Genomic DNA, 13843 nt, shown 5'->3' on the forward strand with positions numbered 1-13843 from the left:
AGCTTACTGCGCTAAACATCATCCCCGATTCCCGTGTCGTGTCCTCGAAAAAAGCCTCTCATCTTGGGCACATCCTTCCGAAAGACTGAATCGGAAGTGAGGGTTCAGTTCTTGGCTAAACGGGAACTAAGAACGAAGATAGTAATAGAAAAAGTATATAAGAGCATGCAGAAGTTGCCGTTTGCATTCCTCTTGCAGACGTTGGAGAACACGTATGTATACCCACCGGCAATAGCTATCTGTACTGAGCGTGGTACTATGGAAGAAAGCGCGGTTTAAACGTCAAAAGCGTAGTCGATACAGCCCTAGAATTTTTCCATGAGTGGGGCCGCTGACGTAGTGCTGGGGGTAGCCGTGGCTACAACGGCACTGAACCATCCGTGGCAGGGTTGCAGCGTTGGAAAGCTCCTTCAGTTATAATGAATCGCTTGGAGCTCCTCTATAATAAGATCTCCAGTCTATTAATGTGCTAAAAATCTTCAGAGAATTTTATCTGAACGTGGCTTAAGTCCCATTATGGCTAATAGAATATCACTTGCTTCTGTAAGCAAACATGGCAGTTTTAAATAAAGCTTTTACAGCCTGTCTTTGAGATGATTATATCAAAAAAGAAACGGGCTCGTACATTACTTGAACGACTTTTAACAATACCTGTATTTAAAAAAGAACCTTTAGAGTTACTTAATAGATCAGAAAAGCATTCTAAACAGCGATATCTAAAGGGCCTATTGCCCTTGTTCAGATTCACCTGGTAAGACAGGGTCGGTTAGATAGAAACCAACCTATTTACCCAATGGATCACAATAGGCTTTCCAAATTGAAAAATCCAGAATGCGGCGCCTTAATTCAGAATTTACCTTTTCATTTATTGATCAACATGTATCCAGACGAAAAACGGAGTTTTCAGTGTTTTTTTGCATTTGCGCTACAAGTGTTATTCCTGACAGTATAATTATTATTGTTATTATAATTATCTCTTACTGCGATCACATCTTTAATACAACACCTTTAAACTCACTACTAGTTTTCAAAGTATTCCATCTTCAATCAATAAATAACTCTGAGTACTTCTTTATTACATTTTGGTAATTAGTAAAATTTTAAATGATTCGAAGTCGGAGCTCATCGGGATGATCGAACTGGTAGTTGATATTCTGATCTCCAAAACGGCCGCTAATTTTTGTATGAAAAATCCATGTGTACCAAAAATAGCTTTTTGGGCTTTTTTGATAAATTTTTAAGCCTTTCAAATCTAAACTCCATCGGGAATCTTCCGGTTTACGTCATAGACCTTCTACGGATTTTTTAGAAGCCGCGTGAAAATTGTCGATAACGTATATCGTCGATTTCGGGTGAAAAAATTCTCTGTACCGTTGACGTTTCGCTCGGCGCGGAGAAAGTGGATAACAACGGATCTTCACTCAAACTGCGGAAACGACGCACTCTTTTTATCATGACAATTCTATTATTTTGTTCTAGAGAAGATTAACGTTATGAACAAACGCATGCCCCCCATGGCAAACACCTCACCAATGTATTAGCGGACTTAGACGCCACACCTCATAGAGTAGCACAACACTTATATATACCACCTTATAACATGAGTTATTTCGCTTGTTTACCTAACAAGGAACGCAGCGTTTTACTCGAATCCTACGTCTTATTAGTTTATTATGCATTCGCCACTACTCTCGACGAGCTTCCCCCATATCAAACTCTCTGGTGTCACATAAACGGTTATTAATTCAATTTTTTAGTGATCGGGAAGTGTGATAATCCGTCAGAGCGACATCCGGAGCACAAAACAACCTTCCACTCAAGCGCAGGGGCTTTCTCATTCCGTACCTTATGCCATGGATCGCACTTCATTGTAAAAAAAGGATACTTTTGCCGTGCTTATCGGTTCTTCCTTCTTTCATCCCACCAGTGCAGCTAGACCACATGCCTGTTGCAACCATTTCCCTGGTGTATAGAAGGTTTCCAGTCTTGCCAGACTCGTTTTGTAAGGGAGATTGGTTTAACTCTGGGATTGAGCGTCTCTCTAGAAGTCGCTGCTCGTTCTTTTCTTTACCTTATTCCGACGTTGAGGCACCACCTTTCGTCGCGGATAGTAAAATCTGTGTGAAAACCTCTTAGTGTAGCTGCATGATATTCGATGTCGGGCAAGATGGTAAAAAAAATGAGAGGTCGTATCCTTTCATGCTGTTTACTGATTATGGAGAACGCAAGTTCCTAATTTTTGAAAAAATCTCAAATCTAAAATTCCTCTATCACGCAGATAAGTTTCTCGTCCAATAGTATGCTGATCGCGTTTCTTCGAAACAACCTTCGATCGGCCTCGTCGGCCCCAGACATAGGCAACTTAAACGGGGCGCATTGTTTAGCTAGAATTTCCGAAATCAGTTCCAGGCAACCTGTTAGTCATAGCGTCCTTGCTGTATGCCATATAAATGCTGCGTAGGCAGTTGTTTGGCATCGGCAAAGGGTGAAATAGAGCCTCAAAATTCTAGCTTTCGATCCTGAGCCTAACATCAGTTCATCGCACAACGAACGAAGTTGTACGGCGTATATAGGGGAGAAACGTACCTTCGAATAGTACAAAGAATGATATTAACGGTGGAGTAATAGAGACGTCAAAAAAAAAAAGGAAACACTAAAACGAAGTCAACCTATGTTGTTGTGTGTACCAAAGAGTATTCGCCGTTTTTCTAAAATGTTCTCTCATTTCTCTACTGTTTGTTTATCTTTATATATCATTTGAAAATGCTTTTTCTGCTGGATAATTTCATCGTACGACGAACGGTATCTTAGCTCGGGTTATAGAATTAAGTGAGAGCGATTCCTGGTAAAGAAAAGCCATTTTCGACTCCCGTTTTATTTTGGCTAAATGCACTATCGAACAAAACGCTTTTCATTTGATGGAATTAACTTATAGCTTGGGTTATTGGGTCCCCCATAAGCCAAGTCAAACAAACAAGCAAAGGCTGCCTAGCTACGCTCAGTCAAAATAACAGATCCCAATAAAGGTGTTATGTAATGGGTGAGTAGGTGATGTCTTTGCGCCAATACAAGGAAGAAAAGAAGAACAGCTACGAGAAATACATTAAGTACAGATACTCATCAAAGAAGTATCATAATTTGTATTTGTAACGATTTTATAACCAGGGACATGTTTTAGAAAGCAGGGTAGTCGACAGTAATCTCTATATGATTCAGCTGCATCTCATAATGCAACCAAAACAATCCAATGCTATCCAAAAGAAAAAATTCGATAGACGGGGTGAAGTTACCCTTCTTCACGACAATCCTAAGCCGAACATGGCAGAGATTGTCAAGGCTGTTATGCAAAAGCTTTAGTGCTTACCAGATTCTCCAGACCTCGTTCGGATTGTCCAATCACTGGCAAGTTAAATTAGTATCAGTACATTTTGCAATGAGGAGGGTCTCAAACACTAGCCGGACAAACTTCAACATCGTAGACACCCGATACCGTATAATCTTTCGTATTGCCCGCTGGGGGGCGGGGGGGGGATCTCTAAAGCATTGTGCGTTCTTTTGCTCAACGTAAAATATCCATTCCTAATCCCAGGCTGACCATACCCCTTCGGATGTTCTTTATCAATGATCTTGACATCCACAGCATAGCAAATTAATGTAGATGAACCAAAAAGAACAGTTACATATACCTTAAAATAGCGCCGACGAAAAAGCCGCCATGTAATGATAGCCGTCCCGAAATGCGCAATTGTACTTTTCAACCCGAACAATTTAACACACATATTAAACGTTTGTATAGTCCTAGTGGTCAGATCTTTTTCTGTCCCCGTACAAGAGTTACACCTAATTTTCCTGTTCATACGGCAGAAAATGTAAAATCAGACACAAGAGTCAACGCTATAATTCGGTGTTTGATGATAAAGGCACCTCAGTTTCCTATTTGAATAGATAGGTTTAGGTGTGTGTAAGTTTTTGTATTACTGTAAAACATGGCCACATCCCTTAACCAAATACGCTAGTACACATCGGATGGTGTAATCGAAGTTTTAGAAATGTATGTGATGAAGGTGCTGGGACAGTATTTCTTTGAAGTCCACCCAAAGAGCTAGTGAAAGTATGTACGAAAGGTGCATTACCTTGGATAAGTTAAGGTAACGTATTTAGCAAGACTTTTGTCGCTACAAACAGTCACCTTTCATAATTGGTAAAGGTGCATTTAGCCCGTGGAATTAACAAGGATCGAGCACTTTCAATGTTTTGCACGAGTCTGGATAGGCGACTGCGCGTAAAATCGATGCCACTTTTGCTTACTCAAATACGAGACTTTCTTTGCGAACTCCTGCTTCCTAACATTTGTTGTATGCCCTTAAATGTCTATGCAATCAGTTCTAGGCAAAACAACGTGCCTAGATCTCATCAGCACCGAGAGTGTAATTATATTCAATGGGTAAAAAGGCTATAATTTAACCCAAACACACACTTATTCTAGAAACTGCCCATATTATCAACTGACGAGTAAGTATGCGTAACAGGTTAATATATCTTCCCCGTCATCAAAGACCTCTAGTCCCGGCAAAATCAAAGCGTAACAAGCTGATAAGAAGGGAAGCAAAACGTCTGGCGGACTGTTAGCGCCAACAACGATTGTAGAGTCATTAAAGTTAGCATTGGACTCTAAAACCGTGACTGTTGTTACATTAGGTGACCAACAGAACATTTCCATAAGCACATTATTTGTGTTGTGCCTCGGCTCAAATCCACTGGAGATTTCCCTGGCCAGCGTAAATCCGTCCAATGGCTCGGATACGAACAGCTGTTATTGGTGTGAGCATTTACACAATTAACAACTTAAAATTGAAAATGGCTGTATGTTTTATTTACATGTTCCGCGATACTATGTGAACTAAAATGCATATTTTTTAATAAGTGTTTACCTTATTGCTAAAAAAATTGCTACGAATCTTCTCGGAAGACGCGTGTCTTCTGTTACGCCAAGACATCGCACTAAGGAGCAGTAGATTAGTCTAGGCGCAATGAAACTGTACCGTGCTCAGTTTGGTATAAAAGTCACTTTGTTCCTATCATTAGCTTGTCGAAAAAGTGTTAACCGTTTTTACATAAAAATCGAAGCCTTTCATCTTCTAAAATAATAATATCACTAACGTAGATATTCGCTGTTTTGGTGAATAGCCTTCCACGTGTTTGTGTTACACGACAATCGTACGGCTATAGAACTTCCGCGCTCTCTAAGCGAAGAATCGCAATAAGTGATTTTTGCATCTTTCCATTATAGCTAAATTAACATCATTGAAAGGGTTTTGCAGAAATCATCGTTTGGTCCAGGCTACGCAACATACACATTGAAGCTTTTCATCCCAGTCCCCTTAATTTTTGCCGAAGAGTTGAAAATGTATGTAGTCTGCCATTGTTCTAGCTGTCGGCAGCAGAGCCAATCATTCTGTCTGGAGGCAGCGGCTCGTAATGTATGACCCTTTTTCCCCAATCCCATCAAAAAATAGCATCATGTTTTTTTGCGTTAGTCTACGCTTTGCTACAAATTGTGGAACATATTTGTTTTATTTGCACGTTTTTTTATTATCGGTACGTTCTATAGAGTTTTTTGTAGAATCGGAATAGGATCGAACAAGTTCTTTTGCGTCAATTCGTGTGGCACCCAAACACCAAGTATTCTTTTTATAGCCAACCTCTTTCAAATTGTTTAAAACCATTTGCTGGCGGACGCAACATCGTGGCTACTCACGTATTGCTCTTGCCCAATAATTTCACATTAAAATTTCCAAAACAAAAGGGACAGAACCATCTTTAAGCCGTCGTTTCTGATTTTATCATGAACAACAGAGATATTTTACGCGCCTTGACAACAGGTAAACAAAATTATAAGGTAATGCGAAATTTCGCGCTAGTTTCACCTGAATAAAGAAATTATAATAATTTCAGCACATCTGCTATTGGCAATATTTAACTTTAAAATGACACCGATGCAAACCCAACGCGGCTCCTTGCCGTTATGTAAAATATGTGATTTTAAAGCCATCTAACTAGAAGATCAGTCAACACTTGTTTGACGACCCGAAGTGCAACAATGGCAAACGGTACCGTTGATATAACGGTAGTTCTTTAGACTGTGTTGTCTTTACGATGCGCCTACTAAAATCAAGTAAACATTTTGTTTTTTTGTTATGAATGTAGTCAACAACATTACACAACGCAATACATTATTTAAAGTATAATTCGTGACAAAACTTTGAGTCTACGGCGGTAGCGAAATTGTTTGTCGGCGAAAATATGTTACAACGTCAAGTTTATATGTTCATTAAACCCTAAATAAAAGCGGTCCAAATGTGCAGGGCTCTGGACTCAATCGAAATACAATATACATATTATTTCTGGTCAATGGGAACTTGGAATGCTATTTTTTTTTTGGAAGTTAAGCGGGGTCTATTGACATGAATTCGACTCATTTTTCCAAGCTTACTAATACTAACTTAAACGCCAATGGCTATCCTATTGAACATTAAACATGAAAAAAAACTTCGTGCGCGCCCAGACTAGCAGTAGCAGGAACTAGATATAGTAGATAAAAACATTCGGCTAGATCAAACGCAGAGAGCTTGTGTAGTAGCCGGTCTGTGTTCATATTATATAATGCTTTTTCAAGTTCTAGATGATCACTGTTGCGAACTATTGTTTCACAGAATCCAGAAGCTAGGAAATTTGTCGCTTGTAGCATGGTGTTTAAGGTAAGATCACTACTGGTCCTTCAAATGGCTTGGTTAGGTTGGCCTTACCTCTACGTTCATGCGTTCTTATAGTTGCCATTGCAGACACACCTGTTTGGTTGTTCATTACTGAATATATCATCATTTCCAAGAACAAGTTTTAATTTACTTGATACTTTTTTGGTGTTTCTCAACCCGACATGCTAATCCCATTATTATTCGTAAATCGTGCGTTTTACTCTCTTAGGTTTTAGTTGCCGGGACACCACTGATAATCTTGGAATAGACGCGTGATTCGTCTCCCCTATAGATTTTGTTTGCCCCCATGTTTGTTATACCTTTTACAACAACTATAATAGTATTATGGAACAAGTAGGTCTTGTACAGGTTGGCGTGAAACGTTTTAGAGCTAGAGAATAACTTTCCAGCGCTTGCTAACGTACCGTAATTGATTACTCATCTGAATTATGTTGCCAAGGCGTACCGTCACTGTGCCTCCTGAGAGGCCTTTCAACTGCGTCCTAGACATCAAATGTTTGTAGTCCTATACAATATACGATGGTCGATCTATAAGAATCGAGTAACTTCAAGAATACGCATCTAGCTTAACGACTGCTGTCACCCATTCATAGCTCCCTGGTTTTTACGTGAATAATCCTTGGGCTGATTTGGTATGTACTACAGTCAAAATCATTTCTTCGTCACTACATGAGGCAAACTAGAGAATTAGCGTACTTACCGCTGCAAAACATGAGATCCATATCTCGAACAAGTCGGCGGGCTGAAATTAAGAAAGGAAATCTTATTAAACTTAGAGAATGTACGGTTCACCTTTGCATTTAGGCCATTTTTTCTCAGTATATTGTAGTTGGTCGAAGGTTCGTAAATAGTCATGTCCTCATTTGATTCTGTTAAGTCTTCGCAAAACTCTCCACTCTTTTTTCCTTTGCTAGACGCTTAATCTGTCCATTATGCAAATGAGACTTACCAGCGGCACTCCAACAATCGCTTACCCTCACGACTTTTTTTCCACATCATGCTGGCCATCCACGATGTTATGAGTCAACCAACAACAAGTTTTATACTTATCTATTTAATAGTGTAATATTCTACATGTACTCGACCCAACATAGCCTCTCCTCCTTAACATTACTAATGCTCCCGACACATTGCGTCTATTGTCCTTTACCTTATCTTTAAAAAAACCAGCGCAGGTCGCATGTTAATAGAGTAGGATGAGCAAATGCGCCAGCCCCGTAAAATTCCCTTATGTGCCTGTTTTTTTTCACTGCCGAAAATTTAGTTCACAATTTTCTTATTGGCAGCAATTATGACGGAAAAAAAAAAATAAGACATCGTATTACGGATGCCACAAACATTCAGTTGCGTTAGAGTTCGCTACGCAATTATAGTTACAATGGAAATACCGATCATAGCGTAAGTAAAGGCTAGCGATCGTTTGATTCTCTCTGATGGCAAAAAATGTCGAGTTCGATTTAGTTCCCCAGATAAACGTTCTACGGACAGACTGCGAATGGAACAAAGACCCCTTTATTCATGACTGCACATTATTGTTGCTACTATACAACGCCTTCAAGATGGTACTGGGACTCATTGCATCATAAACTAACAACAGTATCTTCACATCGTTGCAATCAGATTATTTAATCGTTTCGATCATGCCAACTCCAATGACAACGTTTCACACCTTCAACTACTATCTGATGCTGTTGCGTACTATTGAATGCGACGAAATTAGAAACGTCTTCAGAAGTGCTGAAGGAGTAAAATATGTAAATGAGCAATTTCAGTGATCTTACTTAGTTAAACGTAAGACAGGTTGGCTGTTTTATCGCCAATCAGCATAAATCGCTGCCCACACAGCTGTGAACGGCCTCACACACATCCATCATAGACTGAAGACACATAGCACGGATACTGGCTCGAACGACTAGGTGAGGTAAACCCACTTTTTATCTACGTACTCATACCTACTCTGATCATTCGCCCAGAGGCAGACACTTCAAAGTGTGAAAAAACAACAACAATTGTAAGGATGACGATAACCAAAAAAATGACTACCGTCGCTGGAACTGAACAGATTGGACACACGATACCCTACTGAATCTGCAACAGTAGCTTCTAATTGATAACAAAGCAGTTAACACTATTAGCACTATCCCCCATTCTGCCCCTTGTTATTCGGGAGCAATCTTTGCAAGTCGGAATGGGGTTTATCTATGATTTTATCAAATATTTTATCAAAAAGTCAATGTTTAAGATGATAGTATCGCAATCGAAAAATAAATACTTGGTATAAAGTAATAATACTAGATAAATTGTTAACTACAGCAAAGTACGAACTGATAATCACAATCCTGAGATACGGTCGCGCTATTAAAGGTCGTTTCTTTGCGTCCGTTTGGCCGATTTCTCTAGCCTGTATTGTAGGCCGTCCTACTTGCGGTTTCGCATGACAAAATATTGTTCCACTTGACGCATTGATGTTGAGTTTTCTGAACTAATAACGAAAAAAAAAAAATAAAAACAAGAAAACCTACTATTTCATTGCATTCAATTGCATTATAACAGTTCTTCCTGCATCTTCCTTTTTGCTAATCACCAATAATACAATTTAATTAATCAAATTTATAAGCAAACTTTGCCAACAACTTAAGCAGCCTTTTTTTTCATGGATAGCTAGCAATTCCAGCATCGCAAAGCTAGTATAATAAATATCTGTCCAAGAACGATCCAAAAACGATTTACTTCAGAATTTATGTGCCTTTGTCCACTGCTATTCGATTGCCGCCTAGAAATTTAAATTTGCGCTTAAGATTCGATTCAGTTTTCTTCTGGAAGAACGTGAATATCGAAACTTATGATTGTTCATCACTCCGTCTGAAGCCCCACGCAATCGGAAACGCTCTCACCCCGGTGACCTTCGCAGTATTGGTTCTGCACAATTAGCCCACACGTAACGCCTTAAGAAAACATCGTTTTTTTTTTTTTTTTTTTAACAGATATAATGGTAGAAAAAAAACGAAACGAACAACATGTATCTAAAGTCAACTACTTTTAATTGCAATTTAAAGGAATCGTGAAAAATCAATGTATTGACTATCGTAAAGACGAAGACAACTAAGCATCTGTGACGCTAATTCCGTTATCTTTTAATAGGTAATGTTTACTATTGATAGAAGATTATATCGTAGATCTATCTTTAAAAGACTGTACAGAATTATGTCTTTATAGATTCGACGACTAGATACGCAACTGTTATTATTTCCTCTTTCATTCTCATATAATCCCTTGCACGTCCAGGGGCGAATACGCGTCATCAAATTCCAAGTGCCTCAGTGAGCTTCACATATAAGAAAAAAACAATTGCGACCCAATAACGAACACTATGTATGTCGCTCGGATGTTTTGTCTCAAATTTAAGTATTTATTGGATTCTATCTCACCGGAACATTTTGGGGCCAAAGCAGCTTTCGACTAAGAGAGAGCGCACTACACACACACACGAATCTGTGTTTAAAGACCATGCTATATAGCTACGAAAATATTAAGTTGTGTGTATTACGTAATTCCATCTACGATTTCCGGATGCTTACTGCAAATGGTTTCGAACGGTAGATTCCCTCTGTGTATTTATAAGTTGAGAAATTGAAGAGAAATTAAAGACTTTATATATTAGACAGTATAAATGAACACGAATGTAATCGGAAGTAATGTCCGATGACTTAAGCGCCAAACATAAATGCAATTATGGACAATGATATTTCGTCGTCGCTCTACTGCTCTTCAGTGAACTATATTTTAGATAGAGGGCTCGTAATTCCTTAATTTTAATAACAAGCATTTTCTCTCCCGTAAGCTTATTGTTTGAAGTTATCTGAGATTTTGTTGGCATTTTGTGACAGGGACATGCAGTGGTCTAGGTCTGAAACCAGACGTACGCACGCTTTGATTCCTGTTGGCAGCACGCCGTTTGAAGTAATGCTTAACGGCAGTACCGGATATAGAACTCAAAACTTATAGCCTATGTTTGACTATTAGCACCTCTGGCTTTGTCTACCGAGACTTTTCTTCATAACTACATTGTAATAAATGAATAACTCTAGCCAGTTTTAGTCCTGGTTCATCAATGAACAATATTTTATCTATAAGCTATTAAACTCAGCTCTAACTAAAGAGCTCATTTTAAATTCTACTGTTAGTAAAGAGTAAATTTTTCTTATGCCAGTTTTTGACTTTCTTTTCGTAATGATCTATTAAACATAGCCACATTTTCTCTCAACTGTTCTGTGGATTCATTTCGAGATTTGTCAAATGAAAAAAAAATGAAGTTCACGAACATACATACAAAAAGGATAACAGAACGGAGTACAGAACAAGTTAAAATCAAATTCATCAATTGACGGTTTATATTATCTTCTATTTGAGCCTATTTATATTGATACAACCCGAACAAACGCGGTATTCGCCCGATAGAATGTTTCCGCTTTTTTACTACATCTTAAAAAATAGGTTACGATTTTTAGAGAATAGAAATTGCCTATTTGCAAGGGCCCTTGCGTATCTCAGTTCAGTATATTCTATATTTAGCAGCAGCTCTTCCACTAAAGCCTTATAAAAAAAAAAAAAAAGGTTAATGTGTTTTTTAGAGAAAGGTTTCGACCTTTCACTGAAGAACTCACGTTTATAAATCACAAACGTCCTGCATAAATTCGTACACAGTTCAGGACGCGTTATTAAATATATCTCTGAAAATTCTATTTCACACCAACAACGTAGATTTAAATTTCACCGCAATTGAAGTTACTTTCTTTTCCCATTAATTATCTCTGCTGGCCCAAACGTTATTGAGCAATCGAGAGCCAATCGATGCGTAAAATTTGCGAAACTGTATTACACTCAAAATCTTAACTGGATGTGTTGCTTTCCAAAATGAACGTATGAAATAAAAAATTGACTTACACATTCTCGACGGTGTGAGAAGAAAATTCGAAAGTACGCACGAACAAGTAAAAAATTGAGGGTAACGTCGAGATCTCGATCGAACGGTATTTGTAACTTGGATCATAACAATTGTTAAAGAAGGAAGAGTGCTAGTGCTAAGAACGGCCTGATTTTCCATCCATCGGTCTTTGATCGCGTTATTTCATCTTTTTACTCTGAATTCCCCTCTATTGCTGCCAAGAATTTTTATGTTAAGTCAACCTTTTAGTTCATTTTAAAAATTGGCCCGCCTGGTTTGGATTTTGATTACGACGTACAGTGTCCTATAAATCAATGACACATCGATGGTAAAAGAAATAGGTGTTACATAACGATTAGGCACGCAAGAAACGATTACGAAGAACAGAAGGCGGTCTACAAGTTGACTGCCTCTAATATTTGTTATGAAATGTTTGCGAATGCTTTCATCATATGTGCAGCCAAGATTCTAGCCTATCCCAACGAAGTATCTCTTAATAATATTTGTTGTCTGAGTGAATCACAGCGGCCTGTTTTGCTGACTCCAAATCTTGCAAAATCATGATTACAGATTCTATTTATTATTTCTATAGAAGATTCTGATTCAAACGGAACACTCTATTTTCACCAATTTCGCACTTGAAAATGGTCCATTTTGCTTTATTTAGATAGCTCGCTTCAAGTAACGAGATATTACCACAATGATAGGCAATGAGCAAATAGAAGTAACCAAGTTTACTACTGCATTAACTTCAAGTGAAAGGATCCTCAGGTAACGAAATTTAGACTATTGATAAGTGAACATGTTGCGCTTATATGTTTTTGATGCATATATGTGTGTGTGTGTGTGCTGGCATCGCTTGATGACACCCGCTTCTGAGAAGTCTGGCATTTGCCGGTGGGAGCGCCCCCCAATGAACTGTGTTCGTTCCATGTAATATGGGCACCATTTGGCTCGACGGAAAGAGGCGCAGCTCGAACCATCACCCACTTCACCAAACGATGTAGACTTCGCGGCACGTCAACTAGTAGGCCATCGATGATGATTAGTGGTAACTATATGCTGCTAAAAAGTGACGGCTTTTTAATCAAACAATGAGGCCTCTATCGTTTCGCCCTGAATTACAACCCGTTCATCCGCCGGTAGCCGACGTCTTCGCAAACGCAGAGGAAGCATCTTGAAGGCATACTGTTCTTCAGAGTGAGGAATTTAGGCTAGAACATACACGTACGTAACGGCTGAGATGTGTTCCAATTTTTTTACCCCGTCGACAACGTATCTGCGGTTAGAAAGCGGGAAATATTGACTCCATTGGACAGGGCGAAGAGCCGAGGTCACGGACAGTCTTATTACCACAGCAGGTGACGGGAGATCTCTTTGTATAGGCCCGGTACGGCGGACTCGTGGAAGACACCCCGAACTGAAGTGCAGTTACTTGCTAGTCGGAAAGTAATTCGCCAATATCCTTCCGAATGGGCGGTAAACTTAAGTAATTCGCAGCAGTCGCTGTACTGTTAAAAATGTAAATAGCATAGGTGTATTTTTGTATATGTTGACAGACAGACTGGCTTTTATTCACTGTATTTAAACAGTATGAGTTCACAGAAGAATACAGGAACATAACATGCTTACGAATAATGGCTGCCATAATGTTGGAAATCACAAAGATGCCTAGAGTGTCCGTATGACGTTAAAAATTAAGCACTACGTAGAATGTTAAAAACTTATAATTTTATACGTTTTTGAACAGTTTATGAAGATTTTTATGAGAACATTTCCTTTAACAATTGCCCAGAACCTACATGTATATTCAGTGGCATTCACGTTAGACAATTGTCATATCGGAAATAGTTTTTCTATTTATATTTAGCAACCGATGAACAAAATGTATACAAAATTGATAGGATTTAATATTTCACTGAATGCAGTTTTTGTTGATGGCGTGACAGAACAACGAGAAATTGTTATGATGTTTTGTTACTATTGTTGAAAATGAGAAGCTCTGTATGACATTTTGGTCGTTGTTATGCATGTATAGGATTTTACGCAGCTAAGCGATATACGTTTATTGGCAGGCCTTGATTCGTAATCTTGCCCAATGTAGATCAACTTATCAGATAAT

The 13843-nt window shown here is 38.7% G+C and overlaps 1 protein-coding gene across 16 annotated transcripts in view; it reads right to left on the minus strand.

Moving 5' to 3' along the window:
- 5PtaseI (inositol polyphosphate-5-phosphatase A) overlaps positions 1 to 13843 on the minus strand; it is a 52217-nt gene that overhangs the window by 18949 nt on the left and 19425 nt on the right. For all 16 annotated transcript variants that reach the window (XM_022847155.2, XM_022847153.2, XM_022847151.2 and 13 more), the window contains one exon: positions 7477 to 7518. In XM_022847155.2, the coding sequence (XP_022702890.1) occupies positions 7477 to 7518 (42 nt within the window). The remainder of the gene's footprint in view (positions 1 to 7476; positions 7519 to 13843) is intronic.

This window comes from Varroa jacobsoni, unplaced genomic scaffold, assembly GCF_002532875.2.
Source record: "Varroa jacobsoni isolate VJ856 unplaced genomic scaffold, vjacob_1.0 scaffold_1272, whole genome shotgun sequence".
In the NCBI taxonomy this organism is placed as follows: domain Eukaryota; kingdom Metazoa; phylum Arthropoda; class Arachnida; order Mesostigmata; family Varroidae; genus Varroa; species Varroa jacobsoni.